General features: G+C 40.7%; 1 protein-coding gene across 1 annotated transcript in view; it reads left to right on the top strand.

Annotated features, from left to right (window-relative positions):
* The window catches only part of LOC124010255 (parathyroid hormone/parathyroid hormone-related peptide receptor-like), a 79,440-nt gene extending 58,614 nt beyond the window's left edge, over positions 1–20,826 (top strand). Inside the window, exons 5-13 of the mRNA XM_046322705.1 lie at positions 6,642–6,736; positions 11,021–11,207; positions 12,772–12,925; positions 13,488–13,548; positions 14,025–14,091; positions 14,254–14,348; positions 15,277–15,418; positions 15,834–15,875; positions 16,096–20,826. Coding sequence (XP_046178661.1) covers positions 6,642–6,736; positions 11,021–11,207; positions 12,772–12,925; positions 13,488–13,548; positions 14,025–14,091; positions 14,254–14,348; positions 15,277–15,418; positions 15,834–15,875; positions 16,096–16,470 — 1,218 coding nt within the window. The 3' untranslated portion in view covers positions 16,471–20,826. The remainder of the gene's footprint in view (positions 1–6,641; positions 6,737–11,020; positions 11,208–12,771; positions 12,926–13,487; positions 13,549–14,024; positions 14,092–14,253; positions 14,349–15,276; positions 15,419–15,833; positions 15,876–16,095) is intronic.
* Positions 20,827–26,908: the final 6,082 nt, after the last annotated feature.

Genomic DNA, 26,908 nt, shown 5'->3' with positions numbered 1-26,908 from the left:
TCCCGATCCTTTTCCCTGATTAGAGTCCCTATTTCTCTCCTTGTTTTCCGTTCCTGCCCCGTCGGATCCTCATCTATAATTCACCGTGCTGTGTCTATGTTTTGCCCTGTCGTGTCGTGTTTCCCTCAGATGCTGCGTGGTGAGCAGGTGTCTGAGTCTGCTAGGTTCAAGTGCCTTCCCGAGGCAACCTGCAGTTCTCGATCAAGTCTCCTGTCTGTTCTCGTCTTTACGAGTAGTATTATGCTTTTTGTTTTGTAAAGTTTCTTTCTGGATTAAAAACTCTGTTTTCGCCAAGTCGCTTTTGGGTCCTCATTCACCTGCATAACAACAATCAGTTAGCAGGTATAAAATTTCAGAGTTTCCTAGTTCCAACTAGCACGTGAACGCGGCATGAGCTACCGTACAGCGAGAGTTTGGACTTGTATTTCGAAGGCAAAGGATGTGCCTGAGTCTTATTTAGTTTTACACAAATAATTGTACATTTTCAGTAATAAAACTGACAATTATTTATTTTTGATTAAAAGTACTGAAGATGGGTGTACAGTTGCTTCATACATTGTATCCGTGTGCTTACTGTCACCCTGATATTGGCTACTAGGTAGCTACTTCCCCAGCCTTTGACAGACAGAAGTGCTTGTCAAGCGGAGTGAAAGGCACTGTGTCCCGGTGATGTTGCCGTTCATGCCCTCCCCATTGAGTAGTAGACTGTATGTATGTATCAAGGTGATATCTATATGGTTATCCATGTTAGTTATTTATTGTGTAGGCTGCTATCCTACTTGAAATAAATTGATGGGAGGTGAATCAATTGCCATGTTAGCTACCGCCGGTGACACGACCGTGATACAATAGGAAGCATCTCAGGTCGGCACGTCAATACAACACTGGTTCACTGGTCGCTGGCTTATCGACTCGTCGTGCATCCCAATCAGCCACACAAAATGGTGTTTAGTGGCAACAAATCAGCCCAATTAGCTGATTCGCTTTCCACACACCTACTCCTTTCGACTCACCAGTTACCCATACTCCAGTCGCCATGGGCTGCAGCGACCCATACTCCAGTCTCCATGGGTTGCAGCGACCCATACTCCAGTCTCCATGGGCTGCAGCGACCCATACTCCAGTCTCCATGGGCTGCAGCGACCCATACTCCAGTCTCCATGGGCTGCAGCGACCCATACTCCAGTCTCCATGGGCTGCAGCGACCCATACTCCAGTCTCCATGGGCTGCAGCGACCCATACTCCAGTCTCCATGGGCTGCAGCGACCCATACTCCAGTCTCCATGGGCTGCAGCGACCCATACTCCAGTCTCTATGGGCTGCAGCGACCCATACTCCAGTCTCCATGGGCTGCAGCGACCCATACTCCAGTCTCCATGGGCTGCAGCGACCCATACTCCAGTCTCCATGGGCTGCAGCGACCCATACTCCAGTATCCATGGGCTGCAACGACCCATACTCCAGTCTCCATGGGCTGCAGCGACCCATACTCCAGTCTCCATGGGCTGCAGCGACCCATACTCCAGTCTCCATGGGCTGCAGCGACCCATACTCCAGTCTCCATGGGCTGCAGCGACCCATACTCCAGTCTCCATGGGCTGCAGCGACCCATACTCCAGTCTCCATGGGCTGCAGCGACCCATACTTGCATTCAGGGCCTGATTACCTACCGCCTCCTTATGAAGGCCCAGTGACGGAGCAGACAAACTAACCCATGGCTGCCCACTGTCCACTGGCGTAGAACTGAGTGTTAAGGAAATCCATTCGATCATTGAAATGAACACCTCTAATAACGGTTGTTGAAGGACCAAGGGGTTTAACCCGTTACAATACTGGGAATTGGCCTATATGGATAGGGACAAATAGAAATGTTTCTAACATAACAAACATGAGAAGCATATGCATAATTTTTTTTTACCTTTATTTTACTAGGCAAGTCAGTTAAGAACAAATTCTTATTTTCAATGGGTTAACTGCCTGTTCAGGGGCAGAACGACAGATTTGTACCTTGTCAGCTCGGGGATTCGAACTTGCAACCTTTCGGTTACTAGTCCAACGCTCTAACCACTAGGCTACCCTGCCGCCCCAACCATGGTTACAATTTAAATGGGACATTTTGAAGATTATTGGGAAATTACTGGACCAAAATTGAGGACGCAACAATTCACCTGACACGAGACTGAATCCAAACATTACGCTGCACTTTTCGCAGCATTTGACAATTATGAAATCTGAAAATACGCTGGACATATTCAATAACATTATAAGAATATTCATGGCAAATGTGGGGTAGGTGCAACATGACAAAGAAATTACAAGGGAATGAGTGAGGCCTAATTGGTGTGCACAGGTCATTTGAATGCAATTTTATGACTCAAAGAACAGTCTTAATTTACTTCTTTCTTTTTTTAGCTCCCCTAGCTATGTATGTCCTTGAGGAACTGAAGCAAGCACACTTTTGTTTGTAACATAGGCCTGCACTGCTACCAATTACTGTTGTTGTTCACGCAATCTAAAAACGGTCCATTATAAATCACAATCTGGGTCAGGTGGGCATCATTTGAAAGCGTTTAGGCTCATTTTGTTCAGAACAGCCCAGGGTATAATGGCATGTTATCCTTGGAACTGCACATCAAACAAAGTGATCAGAAACATTGATACTGTAAATTACATGAGTTTTATCATATTGAAATATGAATTGCACATGTGGACACACGGGTGTATGGTTTGCTTGTATGACATCAAAGCGGTATTTATTATAATGTTCAACGTCTGATATTTCCTAACACATCAAATAATCTTCATTTACAGCATTCCTCTCACTCAGACAACAAAATAAAAAATGCCAATTAGCATTTCGGCATTATGCTAATTGTGCTAATTAGAACATGGTTCAAATCTTATACAACTCTGTATAGCAGAGACCTAAGCTTTATCATACACTTAGTTTACAAACCATTAGGAACACCTGCTCTTTCCATGACATAGACTGTCCAGATCAAAGCTATGATCCCTTATTGGTGTCACCTGTTAAATCCACTTCAATCAGTGTTGATGAAGGTAAATAAGAATTCTCATTGTAAATAAGAATTTGTTCTTAACTGACATGACTGTAAGTTGCTTTGGATAAAAGCGTCTGCTAAATGGCATATATTATATTATTATTATTATTGCCTAGTTAAATAAAGGTTTTTAAAAAATGGGTAAGACAAAATATGTAAGTGCCTTTGAACAGGGTAAGGTAGTAGGTGTCAGGTGCACCAGTTTGAGTGTGTCAAGAACTGCAATGCTGCTGCAATGCTCAACAGTTTCCTATGTGTACCAAGAATGGTCCTCCAGCCAACTTGACACAGCTGTGGGAAGCATTGGAGTCCACATGGGCCAGCATCCCTGTGGAATGAGTTTGACACCTTGTCGAGTCCATGCTCCAACGAATTGAGGCAGTTCTAAGGGCAAAAGTGGGTACAACTCAATATTAGGAAGGTTTTCCTAATGTTTTGTACACTCGGTGTATTTTTTTTAAATATTAATTTTACTATTAAGAACAGATTTAACATCCGTGGAATAAGTTTAGAGGGTGTAATACTATACAATACAATGTAATATTATTAATCTACAATTTCTGTTCTTAACCCTGGGCAAAATGGGCCTGGTGGGCAACATGAGCCTGGTAGGCTCACAGGGATATTGTGAGCCTACCACAATACTCCACCAATTATACAAATTTTTATGTAATACTTATTGCATTCCCCCAAAACGTTTTTGGGAACATGAATGCACTGTAATTTAAAACTGCAAAGTCTTCTCTCTGCCTCATGGCAACATTTGTAGAATTGCAGGATATTAGCTTTAAAGCTACAACAACAAAACATTTCTCTGCCACATGACAAAATGTGTCGAATTTTTAGGAAATTAGCTTGAAAACTGCTAAATGTTCTCTACATTGCCAAGAGCCGCGATTTTAAAATGTTATTTTCAAGGGCCCGAGAGTTGCTTCATACTGCCATGCACTGCCGAAGTCTTTGTATGCTATTTTTATCTCACTCGAGTTGTGTTCTGATTATGGAGGGGGTCCCTAATGCATTTGCGACCACAAAAGGGATCCCCGGATCCAAAAAGTGTTGAGAACACCTGATGTATAGCATGTTACTGTACAGCCACTGTGTTCCAATTTAGGCGCTTATCAGTGACCAAATCTGCCATTTTCATACCGAGTGAGTGAATGGAAAGGACTACTGAATGGAATGGAATTAAATTGGAATGACTTCTGTGATAACAGCAGAATAAAGCAAAGGAGATAGATATCAGTATCAGTCATTTCTATGATTAAAGTTACTTTGAAAAAAATCAGTGTTGAAAAAAATCTATTTCCACATGTTGAATTTTTCCCTCAAAATCCTGGCTACAGCACTCTGTATTATTTTGGGAGAGAGGTGTCTGTCATGTACCATTTTCTTCTGACAATCCAATCCAGCTCCAATCTATTTAAGTCAAGGGAAGAGGCTTACAGGAATCATATCAGATTGTAAGAATCCGTTTAATGAAGGTAAAGCTAGGGTGACAGGTAGCCTAGTGGTTAAGTGCATTGGGCCAGTAACTGAAAAGTTGCTGATTTGAATCCCTGAGTTGACTACTAACTTCAGAAGCCTTTTTAAACCTCAACTACACTACACGTTTGCAGGAAAGTTCCACTGCAACAGGGTGATAAAATGAAGATCCTAGGTTGGATAGTGATGAGATCTGCTCAGCTGACAAGGACAGGGCCAGAGAGCACAGGAGAAGTAGGCCATCAGATAAAACAAAGAGCGGACATTCAGCCTTTGTGATTTTTTACTGTCCAATGTTTTTTCTCCCCAATAGGATCTGTTTTCTCTTCAGTGCTGCTCAATGCAGCTTTTTCTCCTGTTAACCCCAACATTTCTCTGGTCTCTCCCCACCTGCATTCTTCTCTCCTTCTTTTAAATGTGGCTCTCAACATTAAGGTTTTGGGTGGAGGAGATTGTGGGTATCCATCCACATTTTGATGAGGCCCCCTAATTTTCCTCCTTTTTTGACTTTGAATGTTTATGCCAATGGTTTCCCGGTTCCAGGATTCATAGCAGCAGCAATGAAACCCTTCAGCCGCGCACCACAACTTAGGAACCCTTTGGTTTGGCGCTGGTTCTCCATCCCTAAATGATAACAGCAGTGGAGGAGGCTCTGGTTACAGCAGGCCCCAGAGTAGCCCCTCCACTAGGCTGTGTTGATACAGGGACCACGGGTAGCTAGCTGGAGGCCAGACCTAGATTCAAACAGTATTAGTTTTCTTGCTAATACTTTCAGGGTTGATTGAGCCTACCTGGAAAGCCAGATGGGCAAAGTGTATTATTTTGGAACTATGCTGTTGGTTCCATTACTCCAGGCAAGCTCAATCAAGTGCAGCTAAAGTATTTGAAAGAAAACAAGTCCTATTTGAACCCAGGTGTGCTAGCTTCTCACCTCTCCAGCAGTATGTCCTCTGGCTGCCTGCTCTGTGCTGTAATCTCCTGCTGGAAGCCCCAGCACTCTCCGCACCTCACCCAGGCTTTTGTGAGCGCGGCACATCTCTCAAGCCAAATGTTCAGTTTATTAGAATCCTGGAGTCTCAGTCAGTCTCTTGGTGGGCAGCCTTATTGCTTGGTGGGCTTTAGTCGTCTGGTGGGCAGCTCGTTGTCAGAATCAATGCACCCCATTTCATTCAGAAACTAATTAGAGGCCTGGAACGGTCGCACACCATGGCATGACCTTTGACCTTGGAATGTTTGCACACATTGACATAAGCTTCTGTGACCTTTGGTGTGCAGGCTGTTTAGTTTTTGGTCCACAGCAGTTTTCTATGTTGCAATGTATAGCCTGCAACTGTATTGGTATTTGGTATTTATTAGGATCCCCATTAGCCGCTGCAAAAGAAGCAGCTTCTATTCCTGGGATCCACATGAAACATGACATAATACATAGTACAGAACATTATTAGTCAAGGACTGAACTACATATAGTTAAAATGTCACACACAGCCTACATGTCAGTACATACACACAATATATAAGTCTAATACATAGTATATTGCAAATTAGAATACAATATATATAAAATGACTGTAGGTCATTTGTCAAGAGTAACATTATCCTCAGTGCTTCTGGAAAGCATGAAATGTGTAACTTATTTATCACAGATTTATCGGGACAATATTGTGTGATTGGAATGGTAGGTTGTATATATTGTAAATTATAAATGTAGCACACAAGGCACAGGGGCCCATGATAGCTTGACATTATCAACAAATGTATGGGGACAATATTGTGTAATTGGAATGTCATTGGTCAGTGACTGTATAGCCATGTTTTATGTATTGTAAAATGGTCAACCTAACACACCAGGCACATACTAGTCATGGATTTATGAAACATCTATCACATCTACCACTTCCTCAACCAAACTACTGTAAGTAGGCTGACACCTCTGAGTACACAGTACATGATATGACAAACAACATTTATCCTTCATATGTCCTTGTCTCTCTTGTCCCAACAGGAGGTGTTTGACTGATTGTACCTCATCTAGACAGTTGGGTCCCCCATCTCTCTAATGTTTTTCCTTCATATGATATTGTCTCTCTCAACAGGAAGTGTTTGACCGTCTGTACCTCATCTATACAGTAGGATACTCCATCTCTCTGGGATCACTTATGGTGGCTGTGGTCATCCTAGGTTATTTCCGGTGAGTGATCTACTTGTTGCCATTGGGAAAATTCCTTTCTCAGTTAATATTTTATCTTCCACCAAATCCCACCTGGGCTTGAGGGCTGGGTGAATTAACGGTCCGAGTGGGACAGAGATTAGGGTTAGTGTCACAGTAATGATATTGGTACCTTCCATTAAAATCAGGACAACTGTGGTTTAATATTTGATGGGGTGCTGCTGAGCGTACATATTTAAACAATGCCGTTGGGAAATAGTAACATTACTGTGAATATGAGACAACAAAGAGTAAGGAACAATGAAGAAATATATCGTCAAATATGATTTTGATGGCAGTGAGTGACTTTCTTAATGGGAAAAACAGTCAATAGCCCTGGTGGTATCTTGCTACTGCCCTAGACTGTTTTTTAAAAACCTTTATATAGCTAGGCAAGTCAGTTATAAACAAATTCTTATTTACAATGACAGCCTAGGAACAGTGCGTTAACTGCCTTGTTCAGGGTAGAACAACAGATTTTTACCTTGTTGGCACAGGTAGCCTAGTGTTTTGTGTGGTGAAACAAAGAAACAAAATGTGCAAAATGTTTATGTAAACTCAGCAAAAAAAGAAACGGCCCTTTTTCAGGACCCTGTCTTTCAAAGATAATTCATAAAAATCCAAGTAACTTCACATATCTTCATTGTAAATGGTTTAAACACTGTTTCCCAATGAACCATAAACAATAATGAACATGCACCTGTGGAACGGTCGTTAAGACACTAACAGCTTACAGACGGTAGGCAATTAAGGTCACAGTTATGAAAACTTAGGACACTGCTCTGAAAAACACCAAAAGAAAGATGCCCAGGGTCCCTGCTCATCTGTATGAACGTGCCTTAGGCATGCTGCAAGGAGGCATGAGGACTGCAGATGTGGCCAGGGCAATAATTTGCAATGTCCGTACTGTGAGACGCCTAAGACAGCGCTACAGGGAGACAGGATGGACAGCTGATCGTCCTCGCAGTGGCAGACCACGTGTAACAACACCTGCACAGGATCGGTACATCTGAACATCACACCTGCGGGACAGGTACAGGATGGCAACAAATGCCCGAGTTACACCAGGAACGCACAATCCCTCCATCAGTGCTCAGACGGTTTGCAATAGGCTGAGAGAGGCTGGAATGAGGGCTTGTAGGTCTGTTGTAAGGCAGGTCCTCACCAGACATCACCGGCAACAACGTTGCCTATGGGCACAAACCCACCGTCGCTGGACCAGACAGTACAGGCAAAAAGTGCTCTTCACTGACGAGTCACAGTTTTATCTCACCAGGGGTGATGGTCGGATTCGCATTTATCGTCGAAGGAATGAGCGTTACACCAAGGCCTGTACTCTGGAGCGGGATCGATTTGGAGGTGGAGCGTCCATCATGGTCTGGGGCGGTGTGTCACAGTGTCATCGGACTGAGCTTATTGTCATTGCAGGCAATCTCAATGCTGTGCATTACAGGGAAGACAACCTCCTCCCTCATGTGGTACCCTTCCTGCAGGCTCATCCTGACATGACCCTCCAGCATGACAATGTCACCAGCCATACTGCTCATTCTGTGCATGATTTCCTGCAAGACAGGAATGTCAGTGTTCTGCCATGGCCAGCGAAGAGACCAGATCTCAATCCCATTGAGCACGTCTGGGACCTGTTGAATCGGAGGGTGAGGGCTAGGGCCATTCCCCTCAGAAATGTCCGGGAACCACAAGTGCCTTGGTGGAAGAGTGGGGTAAAATCTTATAGCAAGAACTGGCGAATCTGGTGCAGTCCACGAGGAGGAGATGCACTGCAGTACTTAATGCAGCTGGTGGCCACACCAGATACTGACTACTTTTGATTTTGACACCCCTTTGTTCAGGGACACATTTTTCAATTTCTGTTAGTCACATGTATATGGAACTTGTTCAGTTATGTCTCAGTGGTTGAATCTTGTTATGTTCATACAAATATTTACACATGTTAAGTTTGCTGAAAATAAACTCAGTTGACAGTGACAGGACGTTTCTTTTTTTGCTGAGTTTATAATGTTTTACCTTTGCCTCTTCCGTGAGCGTTTGACTTTCAAAAGGATTAGAGATATCTGCCTTTGAGGTTGTTGCCTTGGGGCCAGTGTGTGATTGTGGTACGTGCCTCATCTTGCTGACATTTATATTCTTAGTTATTTTCATACTTATTGATCTCAGGCCATAGAGATCTATAGAAGAGCTGTGCTTAGTGTTTGCTGTTATTCTGTCTACTTAGTGGGATGTTTATATGAAGATATCGTTAATATATTGGTGTGCAGTTTCAGCCTCATCAAAATACTGTCATCTACAGGCTGAAACCTTTAAGGCGGGCTGAAAGGACAAATTTATTCTGACAGTCAATTTTATATGTAGTGAATTGACTGGTTGGATTTTATAGAGAGTTACTTTGTTCTTATCATTGCCATAGAATAACGTATGACTCATATTCAACAGCATAAACGCTAATCCTTGAATTCATTTGATATTTTACAGTGAATCAGGTCCAGGAATTGGTGTAAAGTCGTGTTTACAAACGTTCCGCTCAACTTGACTTAGTTTAATAAGGCATCTCAGGGGTCCGTGGATGTCTGGGCTGAGGATCCAGCAGCATGTTCAGGAGCACTCCAGCCACGGCTCCCTCTTCCATTTAACGTCAGGCTTTTAAAACCCTTGGACACGAGAGAGGCAGGTTCATAAACGTTTTCTGGGGAGAGACCAAGTGATACATACTGCACATTAGCAGTAGTGTTCCTCCTCTTCACCCAATGCACTGGGGGACTGTTCACCTCACAGGAGACTGGTGGCACCTGAAGTGGGGGGCACGGGCTCGTGGTAATGGCTGGAGCGGAATCAGTGGAATGGTATCAAACACATGGGTTCCATGTGTTTGATTCCATTCCGTTCACTCCGTTCCAGCCATTATTATGAGCCGTCCTCCCCTCAGCAGCCTCCACAGGTTCACATACAATATGATTTTCCCTCACAACTTCATAAATCAATATTCCCCAAAGCAGAGCTTGTCTAATAACCAGGTTACCTATTGGTTTGACTACAGAGGTTAGTCACACTCAAATAGTGAGTGAATAATGATTCATGAGTTTTCTGCTGTCACTTATTATATAGCTCACTCTGATTTAAAGATGTTGACAAGGGATATTTTGAGTGTAATGTGACAGATGCACTTGCTTGTCTGGGAGGAAATGCACATGCTCTTTGATCTGCTCAATACATCAGGGCTTGACATGAACTTTTTTAGCCACCTGTCCTTCAGACAAGTAGAACTGATCTTTTACTTGTCCGAAAGCTTAAGTCACTTGGATGGTCTGTCACACCATGGGCCAAAAAGGTGACTGAACATTGTGTTTTTGATGCAAGAAGTCACTTCACAAAATACAGTACATTCATTATGATCACTGGTGTTGACAATGGAATGCTGCTGGTCTCTGAACCCATGTATTGTATCTCCTGTCATTGTGGCCTTGAGCAAGGCACTTAACCCCCCACAAAGTATAATACTACACTGATAGGCTACTGTATAAAATACATGTGGTCCGTCAACCGTCCATCTGGAGAGCTACTGGCTGTGAAGAATCTTCACCCAACCCTGCTCAAACACACCAGTCATCTTAGTCATCTTATCAAGGTTCTGTTGAGCAGCTGATTTTTTATAATGTGGGGTTTTCGAGCAGGGCTGGAGCAAACGCCTGCACGCACAGTAGCTCTTCTGGAATCTCCAGGAGGATGTTGGCCACCCTGCAACATTACAATTACCACCAAATACTTTTTTATGTCTTTATAAAAGAATTCCCTCACTCAATGAACCAGGGACCAAATGGCTAAGGTGGGCGAAGTTCATTCAATATTTGTGCTTTTCAATCCCCTAAATCTCTAGAATGTGTTATAATCTGTGAGGAATTCAGATGGCTCTAATTATGATGAGTACTCTTCTGAAGAGTGTGAAAACACACACCCACATTCACACACACATACTGTTCACACGCACACTCACTGTGAAAAACCTTCACCCCTCCACACACTTACCACCTTGATAACATTTCAACATGGGTTCCTAGTGTAGTAATGGCTTAGTGGCAACACATTCTCTGATGTTTTGCACAAGGATTTATGTATTTTTTTCAATGATTGTCTTTGGTTTGAAGAAGCCAACAGTATAACTTACAATTACCCCAACATGATGATTGCATATCACGGTGCGGATTATATCATCATTTATATGATCTTTTTCTCCTCTCCTCTCTTCTCTTCCAGGCGGTTGCATTGTACCAGGAACTACATCCACATGCACCTGTTTGTGTCCTTCATGCTCCGAGGCATTAGCATCTTCGTAAAGGACGTGGTGCTGTACTCTGGCTCTGCCCTAGAAGATATGGAGAGAGTCAGTGTGGAAGATCTCAAGTCCATCACTGAGGCTCCTCCAGCTGACAAAACCCAGTTTGTAAGTACCTAATCTTTTCTCCCCAGACTATAGGAAGTTTGGAGAATAGTAGGTGGCAGGCTAATGTAGTTAAGTCACTGACCAAACGCAACAGTGAATTATTTCCATAGAAAACAAATTCTGGAATACTTGCTGTTTACAAATTCTATAACTTTGTTATTTTGAAAGGTCCATTGTAAATTGGTTGGATCATTGTAAAAGGCCTTCCTCTAAGGATATAGTGATCAGTGTAATCCAGGGACTATTGGATATGACTTACTAAAGTCGTTCCAGCATTCAGTATTATGAGTCATCAGTCTTTTCATTATAATTATTATTTTTTCATTACTGTCTGTCGCAGCATTTCTAAATTAGAAAAAAAGTCAATGCTACTGGGAAAGACTTGCCAAATGATTATAAAACAGGGAGAGCGAGAGAGAGAGAGAGAGCGAGAGAGAAAGAGAGAGAGAGTGAGAGAGAAAGACAGAGAGAGAGAGGCTAAGTCTCTCTTGGCTCATGTGTATCATCCCTAGCTGGAGTGAGCATGCAAGGCTGAAGGAATCAGCTATGGACTTCAAAGTACTCTGGTAAAATAGACAGGCATAGAGGATGGCTTCTCTCGGGGCATACACAGGCTGAACCTCCAGGGATTCCCTGTTGTTTACAGTTGATCAGCATCTACAGATTGGAACAGTATTCATTAGGATTAGAATACATCTTTAATTGTACAAACCGTGATTGGAACCTAGCGGTTAAGGTTTCATGCTGAACAGGCTTGAATGTTGGTTTACTCACTACAAAGGGATTTCACATTTATCAATGTACACACTACCCTTACAGTTTCTGTATGTCGCACCAACCCAGCAGTAGAACTATATAACAGTGCGAAGCAAGAGTGGATTATAAGGATTCAAAATGGCTTCAGGTCACTATAAGAAGATCCAAGGCATTCTGAATTGATTGTCTGACACTTCTGAATTAGACATGTTCAGTTTTTAAGAAGACTGTAGCTATTTGAATAGCATACATTATAGAATAACACTATTGTGTCAGGATAGGGTCAGAACACATCATCAAATACATTTAGACATGTATTATGATCCTCAGATGAGTTACTGTCATCACTGAACAACGATGTGATATGATTTACTGTAAGATTTCTGACAGTGTTGTTTTTTTTTGCTCGCGTGCCTTTATTTCTTGCTAGACGAGCCTAGATCATACTTAGAGGGAGATGGCAGAGACATGCGTTCTGATTCGTTTTGTATTTGTTCAGGCTTGTGATTGGATTGCAGATAGAACCTTATATCACAAAGTTCAAATTGGTTCATGCAGATAGAATTGTTTTTTTGTTTTGTTTTTACTTCCAATGTACTTTTTCAAAATGTTTACTTCACAGAGATATGAAAAACCATCTAAAGATCAGATAGAACCTTATATTACCTAGAACTCAAGGTCTAGGTCTCAAGGTGTTGGAAGTCATTAGTCATTCATCTACAAGTGCTTGTGACCATGAAATAGGCTGCTGTATTTAAGGATGCTTAGTAAGCTCAGTATATTTGATATATTTTTCTGTTTCCTTTAGATTGGCTGTAAGGTGGCAGTGACCCTGTTCCTATACTTCCTGGCTACCAACTACTATTGGATCCTAGTAGAGGGTCTGTACCTCCACAGCCTCATCTTCATGACCTTCTTCTCAGACAGGAAGTACCTCTGGGGATTCACTCTAATTGGATGGGGTGAGTGTTCCCAGAATTCTTTGGAGGTTTTACTGCAGATTCACTGCTACGAAGTCAAAAAATAAGCTAAACAAACTATCCCAGACAGATGTATTAATCAATCAATTTCAAAAGCCATTCCAATGTTGTCATGTTTCGAGGAAGGTTTAGAAGAAAGCTGATAATATTGTTGATTCCAAAATTGTCTACAATTCATTGGTTTCACACATACTGTGTGAGTTCTACTATATTCAGAACTCAAGAAGAGTTCAGAAAACTCGGCTGTACGGCTCCTGCATTGTACACACTGTGCGTATCTGTTATGTAAGCACAGCGCATACAATGTGGATGCCGTGTCACCCAATTGCCTCGCTGCAAGAATCCGAAAAACAACATTATATTGGCAGTATATTACAAGTGTAATTTTGACTTGAATCCACAACGATAATTGAAAGAAAATGGCTGTATTTTGTTTCTGAATCATTGTTTGTGTGATTGCAAATAATGATGCTCTGTTCTGCAGGGTTCTAGGCTGTTTAGTTGTTTTGAGATCTGTTTTATGTTTGTTGTTGTTGATTTACAGGGGTCCCAGCTATGTTTGTGACAGTGTGGGCGAGTGTGAGAGCCACCTTGGCAGACACAGAGTAAGTACTGCACTAAAATCCCAATCTCAGCTCTAAACACATAGTACTGTACATTTGCCAGAATCTTTCATGGGAATGTGAAACAGGACCTTAGAACATGTTCCAGAATCCTCTTAGATTCTTAGAACATTGAAGGGTGTGAGTGTACATCCTCAATTTCATATAAACACGCAATGCAGTATTTACACAGTAGTACCTCTCACAGATAGATTCTGACAGTTTTCAGGATCGGAAATGTGTGTACGGAGGCAGTAGTTTGTGTACAAGGACCATGTGTAAACATAGCCATGGCTGGTTGGATTGAATTCCAGCCTTGGACTCGGAGCCTAGGAACAGACTGTAAGCACTGCCAACTTCCCCATGTGTTGTTGCTATACTAGGATAAACCGAAACAGATCAGATCCTGAAAGCGATTAGTTAAACAATTATACCTACCTGTATTAGTTTTTCATAAATGCTCTGTTTATCACTTGCAGGTGCTGGGACCTAAGTGCCGGCAATCTGAAGTGGATCGTACAAGTGCCCATTCTAACAGCAATAGTGGTAAGTAAACATGTCAATTGAAAATCTTAATTGGCGTAATGGCATTTAACGTTTTCGATTGACACGTTTACTTACCACAATTACTTACCACTATGACCACCATTTGCTTTTTGAGAGATTTGGCCTTGGTGTTCTACATTATGTCATTTTCTGTTTTCAAAGGTGAATTTTATGCTGTTCCTGAATATAATACGAGTTCTGGCCACTAAACTTCGGGAGACAAATGCTGGCAGATGTGACACAAGACAGCAGTACAGGTAAGAAGCGTTACTCCGACTGACTGCTCCTCCTTCCCTGACTGCTTCATCATGACATTTGTATTCTGTTTTATCTCCAGCATGCTGATAGAAATATGGACTCTTTATCACACCAAAACATGCCACCAATAATGTCAGTGATACATAGTATGTCTGAAAATGCATAATGCAGTGAATGACCACGATAATATCAAACTTAATCTCCTCATTACAATAAATGTCACGCACAGTAAATCTAAAAATAAATGTTAAAAGTATAATAATAATAATCACATTGAAATCTGTACAGAACTGTAGAAATCTGTAGAGAACTGTAGAAATCTGTACAGAACTGTAAAGGTGCAGTAGATGATCTTTGTAGCTGGCAAAAAAATAATAATGAACAATGGGGCAAAATGCCAATAAATACACAGAATGTACAAAACATGACAATCTATGTATTTCCATGACATAGACTGACCAGGTGAAAGATATGATCCCTTATTGATGTCACCTATTAAATCCACTTCAATCAGTCTAGATGAATGGGGGGAGACAGGTTACAGAAGGGTGTTTAAGCCTTTAGACAAGACATGGATTGTGTATGTGTACCATTAAGAGGGTGAATGGGCAAGAAAATATATTTCAGTGCCTTTGAAAGTGGTATGGTAGTAGGTGCAAGGAGCACCAGTTTGAGTGTGTCAAAAACTACAACGCTGCTGGGTTTTCAAAGCTTAACAGTTTCCTGTGTGTATCAAGAATGGTCTACCACCCAAAGGACATCCAGCCCTGTGGAACGCTTTTGACACCTTGTAGAGTCTGACACAGTGAGACTGTTATGAGGGCAAAAGGAGGTACAACTCAATATTAGGAAGGTGTTCTGTTTTATACGCTCAGTGTAGATTGTAAGAAAAAATTATCTTATTAACATTTGCTTGTATTTATTCAGGAAACTGTTGAAGTCTACATTGGTCCTGATGCCACTGTTTGGTGTCCACTACATAGTGTTCATGGCGATGCCTTATACTGAAGTGACTGAAGTCCCATGGCAGATACAGATGCACTATGAGATGCTATTCAATTCATTCCAGGTACCAACTTATGTTGTACAGCATGGATGGATGGACGGATGGATGAATGTACAAACAAACAAAATAATGAATTAATATACTACTGCATATGGGTTTAGTCACAGGCAGCCAGCAATGGATCCGAAACGATGGGCTACTACAGTACTTTAAAAAGATCCACTAAGGGGCACTGCATCTGTTCTAGTGGTGTGCTACACATAATTCACTTTTGAGTTGTGATTAAGCTGTGATGAGTTAAGATTTTGAGAGAGCACAGCTCATTGTTTTCAGAGTAAGCAGCTGGTATAGATGACGTGAAGAAGTCACTTTAGATTGCATGGCATTCTTCCAGAGTGCTCTGGATAGATGCACAGGTCAACCTGTGCACTTTGAGGCTTAAGCAAAAATGTAATAATGTTTTTTTTATCCTTTTCAGGGATTCTTTGTTGCAATTATATATTGTTTCTGCAATGGGGAGGTAAGGACTACTTTGAACAACTTTGCTAATATATTTCTTTGAAAATGTCTGCAATGACTCATTATAGTATTTTATTTAAGACAAAATATGTCATCCTGAAAGATAATATAATGTTCAAGATTAATTGCAGTCACAGCATGCACAGACCTGAGACTCAATTATTGTATGTCACAGTAGATTAGATCAATTTAGTGACAATCTCATTTCTTTCCATCTTTAGGTCCAAGCGGAAATTAAGAAATCGTGGAGCAGGAGGACACTAGCGCTGGACTTTAAACGTAAAGCCCGTAGTGGCAGTAACACATATAGTTATGGACCTATGGTGTCTCACACCAGTGTAACCAATGTCACTGCCCGGGGGCCCCTGGCACTGCACCTCACCACACGCCTTGGGGGCCCCGTCACCGTGAACGGGCACCGGAATCTCCCGGGGTACGTGAAGAATGGTTCCATCTCCGAGCACTCCATCCCTTCCTCAGGACAGGAGTTACATGTTCCCGAGGAGGAGCAGCAATCCAGTAACAAGCCACCGCATTCCGTTGAGGAGGAGAAACCCTCGCCTGTAGTGGAGGAGGAGCGGGAGACCGTCATGTGACAATCATGTGACCTCTTGCGAGAGACCTTCAGGCAGCCTATAGCGCCTCCACTGTGAGGACGATCTCTGTAGGAATGAGTCATGGGAAAGATCTCAATTACATACTCCTTGTGTCCTCTCTCCTCGTCTCCAGAGGGACCTCTGGCTTTCTCATCCAATGTTTTGAAAAGGAGAAGAGGAGAGAGGGCGCAATTGACAGCTTCCCATGAAACATAGCACCACATAGACCAGTCAAGCTTCTCAGTTGATTTTATTTCACTGCCTTCAATGTGTTGCAGCAAGTACTTTATAATGGATGAATACCAACCATGGTCTGTGGATGAACAGTAGGCTAATGTGTCTGACCGAAACAGACAGCATTGATTGTCCACAGGTCCTGTGGCTGAAGGTATCAAATGTATACTATAGGTCCTCATTCTGGCAGGAGCATGTTAGCTTATGTTAGTGTAGCAGATGGCTAAGTTAGCATACAGCTCACTAGCTCACATCTGCTACATTAGGCACTCCTAGTGATATGAGAATATGCCTGGCTGCAGGATCTCACTACGTTTCAATTTGTTTGAAAATGTGGATGTACATTGAGATGACCCAACCCACTTTGATGTAGCTAAAAGGGAATAAAACTCAGGTCCTCTAAACCCTCCATTCTAGTGCATCAGTTGGAGCTAGTCTGTAGTTTCAGAGGTGTGCTGGCTTCTAGAGTTGATTTATATGGAGAAAGGCCCAATGGATTACTTTTCCCCATGAGTATCAACTTTTTGTACAGTTTGTATTTTTGCTATTTAAAAGAGACTATCCTAATATTCAATGGCTAATGAAGGTTATGCTTTTTCCATGATGTGTTGATGATTACATTCTTCAATAATAATATTATATTTCACAATATATAATACCACAAAAGTAACCAAACCTTGGAGCCCATTGGAGTCAAAACGTGATTTTCCTGTGTTTTATATATATTTCCACACTCTGAGATTTGAATAATACTGTAAAATTGTGAAAATTATGATTATGCCCTTTTAATGTAAGAGCCGTTTGAAAAGACCGCCTGAAATTTCTGCCTGTTTTGGTTGGGTGGAATTTTGGACTGCCTGGCAATATCACCAAGGGGTAAATTAGTTAATAGACCAATAAGAAAGAGAGTTCCAAACCTCTCTGCAAATAATAGCTCGTTTTTAGATTTCCTCTCCCAACTCAGACTACTCCTAGATAGTCCTAGCAAAATTCTTGCTTGAGAAATTACTCTTTGCTAAGAAGGAATTTTGGTTTATTTTTGACCATTTTAATTGAAAACAATCACAGTAAGGTACTTAATTGTTACCCAGAAATGATTTGTTATCGAGATACAAATGGCTGCATTGGACCTTAAGTTTTGGGAGAAATGGAGTGGTAGAGACAGCTCAAAGAGGACAAAAAATGGCTATTATTATAATGGAATTGTAGAAAAATACTTTATTAACGTTTTAAAGGGAGGCACCCTCTCCAAAACTCGGGGTGCAGAAAACAGTAAAAAAATAAATATGGAATGTTAATTAGTTGAGGAACTCCTAGGGATTCTCAAATTCCACAGGAGAATTCCCAGGGAGACTTATGAAGAGACGGACAGTATGAAGGAACACCAGAACTGAATAGTACACAACTGTTATGTTTTATATAGTCCAGTGTTTTGCTGCTCTTTTGTATAGTATGTATGCATTTGCAAAGAAGTCACAATGTTTACAATGATAATAAAATCCATTCTAGCTGTGAGCTAAAATAGCATCAAAGGTCATGTAAATGTATTAGAACTATAATTTGATATTTGTAAAGACTGTTGAAAATGTTAAGGGATGTTGACAATGTAGAATGATTTATATTGTATTTAGTGGTAAAAACATAGAAACTGGATATATACTATAGATGAGGGACAACATACTGTATGAGGATTCAGGACCATATAGTCAAGATTTCAGTAGAATGCCTATCAGATGTAATAACATTAGACAGCTATTTACACTATACTCACATGTAATTCTGTGAATATGGCAGTTTAGGTTGATGGGAGTCAAGAACTCAATTGCACTCCGCTACTGTATATCCACATATATACACGTTGACCCTACAGTTCCCTCCCCCACTACTCTATATCCACATTTATAAAGTGGGAGGTTTGAGCCCTGAATTCTGATTGGCTGAAGGCCATGGTATATCAGGCCATTTAGTTTTACTGATCTAATTACATTGGTAACCAGTTTATAATATCATTAAGTCTCCTCTGGGGTTTGTGATATATGGCTAAAATACCACGGCTAAGGGCTGTGTCCAGGCACTCCGCGTTGCGTCGTGCATAAGAACAGCCCTTAGTCGTGGTATATTACATTGGCCATATACCACACATCCCCAGGCCTTATTCCTGAAGTATATATTTTGCGAAAATATTTCTAGTTACACTTTTACATTTCAGTTCCATCACACTGCAGTTTGCTTCCGACAGACAATGTTCACGGAGTGAAGTGAAGGGATAAAGTGATTAGTTTGTTAGTTTGTCACAGAAGCAGAATGTGTGTCTTTTAGAGTGTGTCAAGTAGCCTGGTTCTATACAGTACAGTATGTGCTGTAGCCAACTCTTCTAGCATTGTCATGCCTTACTGTATGTACTGTATGTTTGGGATGAAAATTAATGAACACATAGAACACAGAGAGGAGTTGGCTAAAGCACAAACAGACTCATTCACAAGGCTATGTGTAAAGATGTCAAGGTCCCAACACGCAATGTCCGTTTCATTCCAATCTGTCCCAATAGTTCATATACGTTTTCAACCCTGTCTATCCCAATGTACGTTTCATTCCAATCTGTCCCAATAGTTCATATACGTTTTCAACCCTGTCCATCCCAATGTACGTTTCATTCCAATCCGTCCCAATAGTTCATATACGTTTTCAACCCTGTCCATCCCAATGTACGTTTCATACCAATCCGTCCCTATAGTTCATATACGTTTTCAACCCTGTCCATCCCAATGTACGTTTCATTCCAATCCGTCCCTATAGTTCATATACGTTTTCAACCCTGTCTATCCCAATGTCCGTTTCATTCCAATCCGTCCCAATAGTTCATATACGTTTTCAACCCTGTCTATCCCAATGTACGTTTCATTCCAATCCGTCCCAATAGTTCATATACGTTTTCAACCCTGTCCATCCCAATGTACGTTTCATTCCAATCCGTCCCAATAGTTCATATACGTTTTCAACCCTGTCTATCCCAATGTACGTTTCATTCCAATCCGTCCCAATAGTTCATATACGTTTTCAACCCTGTCTATCCCAATGTACGTTTCATTCCAATCCGTCCCAATAGTTCATATACGTTTTCAACCCTGTCTATCCCAATGTACGTTTCATTCCAATCCGTCCCAATAGTTCATATACGTTTTCAACCCTGTCTATCCCAATGTACGTTTCATTCCAATCCGTCCCAATAGTTCATATACGTTTTCAACCCTGTCCATCCCAATGTCCGTTTCATTTCTGATCTCGGTGTGGCTTGCTATTCCTATTTATTGTCATGATCTTATATGGTTAGGGCACATGATCTTTTATACTGAAGAGTAGAGCTAAATATAAAGGTGGAGATCATTTTCTGCCTCACAAAGATCTGTTGCGTGATGTAAGGATACCATTAGAGAAAGTGTTACCTAAAGATGCTATCTAAGCCAACAAGAAAATGAAAAATACAGTAGAATATCCCCATTTTCTTATACTGTGGTTATCTTAAACCAACCTACAGCCAACAAACATTCCACTGGCAAGTGTTGATTGGGAAAACATTTTTTAAATATTTGTTTTATATCTGAGCACTTTAATACCCTATTATATTTCCTATTGTTGGAGCTAGGAACACAAGCATTTCATTACATCCGCAATAATGTCTGCTAAATATGTGTATGTGACCAATAACATTTATTTTGATTTGATTTATTGATTGTATCATGTAAATGTATTGTTTTTTAAATTCAGTATGTAAACAGGCCAATACTTAACAGAGCTAATATTGTACTCGTTTTTTGAAAGTTACCTCTCATGGAAGTAAAAATTACATGATATTTTCATTGTTTTATTATTTATCTTATATTGAAAATGTGTCTGTTCTCAAAGAGATAGGAGTTGTTATTTTTCATTAATAGTCTTTATGCCATGTGTAGAGAGGGTGTGACTGTGTTTGAAATAGGACACATCATACCTGGTTGATTTCACTCAAAGTCGGTTGATTGAAGTCAATGTTGTAAATGTAAACGTGGGTTTAAAATAAAATAAAATTCCAATCTAATGTTCATAATTGTATTGTGAATAAGACATTAAAATATACAACTGTACTGTAAATGAAGTGTTCATTGAATGTGAAACATGATTGCAATCCTATAGTAATTCTGTTCTTGTTCGAACAAGAACTTACATACAGGTTGAAGAAATTAATGTACTTTTATTCTCATTATATACAATATTATACGCATTCCATATTTACAAAAAGTATAAAAAAATCGATGAGTAAAAAAATACATGTGTGTTTCCGGCCCAGTGTTCACTTTTTCACAGCAGGTTTTTTGGCTCCCCCTTTTGCGCCTCCTTTTGCACCTCCTCCTTTATCACCTCCTCCTTTTTCTATCTTCTTCCCTTTTACTTCACTTGCTTCTCCTTTCTTCCCTCCTACCTTTTCACCTTTTTCTCCTTTTTTCTTAGTTGATCCCTCCTTTTCATCATCCTTTTCCTCCTTGGCACCCTTGTCCTCTTTCTTTCCCTTGGTCTTCTTTTCCCCCTTGTCACCGTCCACTTTTCCTGAGACTGTTGTTACCGCTTCTTTTTTCTCCACAACTACAGCTGGAAGGATAAAAAGCACAAGAGGGAACAATCACTTGGAGGCCGCAACAACAGCATTTGTTATCATTAAGACCTCTGACAGCAATAATATCTGGTAAGTGGAAAGGAAAATATATAATCCCGGCAAAGAGAACCCTACCTTCAGTGGGTCACAGTATTCTAATGAATGTGCATCTGTCTTTCTCCATTCTAATGAACACGGCCTATATATTCTACTAATGAGGATTCATACGTTTACTGGGCTGGCTGGGAAACAAATTATGGGTATTTGAAATAGAAAAATATTTGATTAACTACGTTTGAATCTACCAGAAGGCCATGAAGTAATGTAGGCAATCTGCACTCCAGAGGATTTCATAATCCTGGTAACTGATCACGACAAACATAACAATCTAAATGGCCTCTGTACTACACAACATCAACATAACTATGTTTGTTCTATGCTATGAGTTTCGTTGCTCCACCTCTGAGAACCAATCAAAATGTAAGGTGAACCCAGGTCAAGGTAGGAACGAGCTTCCCGCTGATGCTTGGACAGCAGAGTTCCTGTCCATCTTCTGAAAATGTTTGAAACCCTAACTCTTTCAAAAGTATCTTAAATACCCCCCCCCAAAAAAAAATACTCCCCCCCAAAAAACAATACAAATACAAACTTAACACCGTTGCCTTTCATGAACTAACACTCACACTTCATCTTTTGCTACTCACACTGACTTTGCTGATAGCTACTTTATTGAGGAAATATATGCTTACAATGACTGTGAATTGTGGTTGTCTGACCTAGCTATCTTAAGTTGAATGCACTAACTGTGAGTCGCTCTTGATAAGCGAGTCTGCTAAATGACTAAAATGTCAATCGAATGAGACTTTACTGCAAAGCAAATAGATCTAAAATATATGGAAATAATTCAAGACGTACAGTGCCTTGAGAAAGTATTCACACCCCTTGAATTTTTCCATGTTTTGTTGTGTCACGCCTACCTACATTACCACATAATTAATAAAAAATGGGGAGGGATGGTAGACTTAGAGGGGAAGGATCATAGGGTTAGAGGAAAATAATAAAGGAAAATGCATTTACAAAATCTAAATATATATATTTGATATACAGGACCAGTCAAAAGTCTGGACACATCTACTCATTCAAGGGTTTTTCTTTATTTTGACTACATTGTAGAATAATAGTGAAGACATCAAAACTATGAAATGAAACAATTGTTTACAGAGAGAATATTTCACTTATAATTCTCTCGATCACAATGCCAGTGGGTCAGAAGTTTACAAACACCAAGTTGATTGTTTCTTTAAACAGCTTGGAAAATTCCAGAAAATTATGTCATGGCTTTAGAAGCTTCTGATAGGCTAATTGACACAATTTGAGTCAATTGGAGGTGTACCTGTGGATGTATTTCAAGGCCTACCTTCAAACACAGTGCCTCTTTGCTTGACATCATGAGAAAATTAAAAGAAATCACCCAAGTCCACAAGTCTGGTTCATCATTGGGAGCAATTTCCAAATGCATGAAGGTACCACGTTCATCTGTACAAACAATAGTACGCAAGTATGAACACCATGGGACCATGCAGCTGTCATACCGCTCAGAAAGGAGATGCGTTCTGTCTCCTACAGATTAACGTACTTTGGTGCGGAAAGTGCAAATCAATCCCAGAACAACAGCAAAGGACCTTGTGAAGATGCTGGAGGAAACGGGTACAAAAGTATCTATATCCACAGTAAAACGAATCTTATATCAACATAACCTGAAAGGCCGTTCAGTAAGGAAGAAGCAACTGCTCCAAAACCGCCATAAAAAAGCTAGACTACGGTTTGCAACTGCACATGGGAACAAAGATTGTACATTTTGGAGAAATGTCCTCTGGTCTGATGAAACAAAAATACAACTTTTTGGCCATAATGACCATCGTTATGTTTGGAGGAAAGAGGCGGAGGCTTGCAAGCCGAAGAACACCATCCCAACCGTGAAGCACGGGAGTGGCAGCATCATGTTGTGGGGGTGCTTTGCTGCAGGAGGGACTGGTGCTTATCACAAAATTGATGGCATCATGAGGTAGGAAAATTATGTGGATATATTGAAGCAACATCTCAAGACATCAGTCAGGAAATTAAAGCTTGGTTGCAAATGGGTCTTCCAAATGGACAATGACTCCAAGTATACTTCCAAAGTTGTGGCAAAATGGCTTAAGTACAAGAACGTCAAGGTATTGGATTGGCCATCACAAAACCCCAACCTCATTCCTATAGAACATGTGTGGACAGAACTGAAAAAGCGTGTGCGAGCAAGGAGGCCTACAAACCTGATTCAGTTACACCAGCTCTGTCCGGAGGAATGGGCCAAAATTCACCCAATTTATTGTGGGATGCTTGTGGAAGGCTACCCAAAACGTTTGAACCAAGTTAAACAATTTAAAGGCAATGCTACCAAATACTAATTGAGTGTATGTAAACTTCTGACCCACTGGGAATGTGATGAAAGAAATAAAAGCTGAAATAAATAATTTTATCTACTGTTATTCTGACATTTCACATTCTTACAATATAGTGGTGATCCTAACTGACCTATAACAGGGAATTCTTGCTCTGATTAAATGTCAGGAATTTTGAAAAACTGAGTTTAAATGTATTTGACTAAAGTGTATGTAAACTTGAACTGTATATGGTTGTCTAGCAATGATCAACAACCAATTTGGCAGAGCTTGATCATTTATTTTATAATAATGGGAAAATATTGTACAATCCAGGTGTGCAAGGCTCTTAGAGACTAATCCAAAATGACTGTAAACACTGCCAAAGGTGATTCTAACATGTATTGACTCAGGGGTGTGAATACGTATGTACATTTCTGTATTTCATTCTCAATAAATTAGCAAAAATGTATTGAAACATGTTTTCACTCTGTCATGTTTTTAGTGTGTAAATGGGTAAGAAAAACATCTATTTTTAATACAACTGTAACGGAACAAAATGTGTGCTAAGTAAAGGGGTATGAATACTTTTTGAAGGCAATGTGGATGGTTATATCCCTTCCTTGAGCCAACATATCCATTGACGTGTATTTATTCATTGTTTTACATGTATTTATTCATTGTTTCCAAAGTCAAATGGTATTTTGAGATAGATGAAAGTATTGAAACTATTTAGATGAAGACTGTTGCGGCGACAGGTATTCTGTGTTTGTATCCTGTGTGTGTGTGTGTGTGTGTGTGTGTGTGTGTGTGTGTGTGTGTGTGTGTGTGTGTGTGTGTGTGTGTGTGTGTGTGTGTGTGTGTGTGTGTGTGTGTGTGTGTGTGTGTGTGTGTGTGTGTGTGTGTGTGTGTGTGTGTGTGTGTGTGTGTGTGTGTGTGTGTGTGTGTGTATTTATTTTCTCTCCTTCTCCCCTCCTCACAGGTGGCAATCATCATTCCCCAATCAGTCAACATGCAGTCATCAATCAGAAGACACAACTCATTTTCCCTTACCCTATCACATTTCCTTTCCCTTGGTTTAAAAACCCAATCAGTTGTTTTCTCAGGAGCTCGATCTCTCTGTATCTCAATCTCTCTTTCTCTGGATTGAGCTCTTTCTGTTTTGTTTTAGCACCTCCATATCACTTTGTCCCCACCTGTGAGTATTGGTTTTGTTATGGTGTTTGATGGTGGGAAAAGGGACAAGTTGCCCATGGTCACACACTACCCGTAGGACTACTTTGTCTAAGAACACTAGTTAGAACTGGGCGGACCACCCACTGTATATTTGGTTAGTTAGCTGTATGGAAGTAGGCTAGTCTAGTTTAGGGGTATTTTGGGATATTTGTTTCTTTCCTTGGGTCCAGCTCAGCCCCTTTTTCCTGCCCCCCCCCCCCCCGTTCTCACCATTACTTTGTCACTATTACACTTTGCATGAGTTATGTTACGGGTCTCGATACCATCCCCCCCCTAGACTGCCAGACCAAAGGGATTTTTAACAAAGACAAAGCTGTTTATATGCCATCTGTTACAACTAAACATGTGAATCAGCATGAAGACAAACACAGTGTGCATGTCTTACAACGTCCCCTCCATGCATGAGAAGATTTCAGAAATGAAAAATTCAACAGCTCCCACAATCTAGAGCTTTGAAGATTGCGAGGATTACCTCCCGACTGCCCCCTCCCTCTATAACATCCATGGTAACACCCTGGGCGTGCTAGTTCCTGCTCTAGGGGAAACCACTGCTGAGAGGGAGAGGATAATGCTGTTTCTTACTATACCTTCTTAAAGCAATTAAGCGGGACCTTAAGTGCAACAAATGTGTAAAATACTGTATGAATTGGATTCGTAACATATCACACGAAAAAAGGACGTAACATACAGGAAATGGATGACGTAGTAGATTGTGCAACATTTTCGGGGACCCGTTTTGGTTTGTGAGCAGTACTTTCAAAGCTACTGGCTAAAATGATACAAAACGTGTATAACGCAGCTTGAATACAGTAACAGAGGAGCAAACACTGAGAAATAGAATGGAAGTGCCCATTCAAGTCAATGATGGCATAATGGGTGGACCGGCAGCCATTTTGAGTGAACTCATTGGAGCAAAGCAGGAAGTAAAAACAGGAAGTAAAAGTAGGAAGTGTACCCATCAATCTGTGCTGTGATTTGTTGATTCAACTTAACTGACATGCCATTATATGAGCCACATCAGTTAACATAATTTGAATGAACATTCCACATTACATCCAACATGGTGTAGCAGTCAGTCTTTTGTCCTTGCCTTGTCGTGTCCCATGTATATATCTTTTGAAATATCTTTTTTTTTTGCATATATTTGTAAAATATTTTTCTTAACCTCAACCTCAACATACTCTCCTGCAATCCGCCTCACCCAATGTGGTATGGATCTGCTATATTCTTTACTCTTTGAACCGTAACCCCCAACATAAGCTAGCCAGCTAACTAGCTACTAGCTAATAGTCAGCTAGCTACTGCTAGCGGTCATCAGCTACCTTTAGCTGAAGGATATTGAATTCCGTTAGTAGAGGATGCCTGGTTATTCTTTGAAAGTGCTTTCCTCGCCATCTTAAATAAGCATGCCCCATTCAAAAAATGTAGAACCAGGAACAGATATAAATCAAATCAAACAAATGTATTGGTAAAGCCCTTCTTACAACAGCTGATATCTCAATGTGCTATACAGATACCCAGCCTAAAACCCCAAACAGCAAGCAATGCAGGTGTATAGCCCTTGGTTCACTGCACATGACCAGCACAAAAACATCCTGTGATGTACTACATTAGCATCGAATAGCCCCCGCGATATGCAACTTTCAGGAAAGTGAGGAACCAATATACACAGGCAGTTAGGAAAGCAAACGCTAGTTTTTTCAAACAGAAATTTGTTTGAAAGTAAGTAAAGTAAAATGCAAGTAAAACTAAATGCATGCTCTTCAACCAATCGTTGCCCACACCTGCCCGCCAGTCCAGAATCACTATTCTGGACGGTTCTAACTGTGACAACTACAAATACCTATGTGTCTGGTTAGACTGTAAACTCTCCTTCCAGACTCCCATTAAGCATCTCCAATCCAAAATTAAATCTAGAATT

Source organism: Oncorhynchus gorbuscha, linkage group LG22 (genome assembly GCF_021184085.1).
Source record: "Oncorhynchus gorbuscha isolate QuinsamMale2020 ecotype Even-year linkage group LG22, OgorEven_v1.0, whole genome shotgun sequence".
Lineage (NCBI taxonomy): Eukaryota > Metazoa > Chordata > Actinopteri > Salmoniformes > Salmonidae > Oncorhynchus > Oncorhynchus gorbuscha.
The sequence above is the reverse complement of the archived record's forward strand: the minus strand, read 5'-3'. Positions and strand labels throughout refer to the sequence as shown.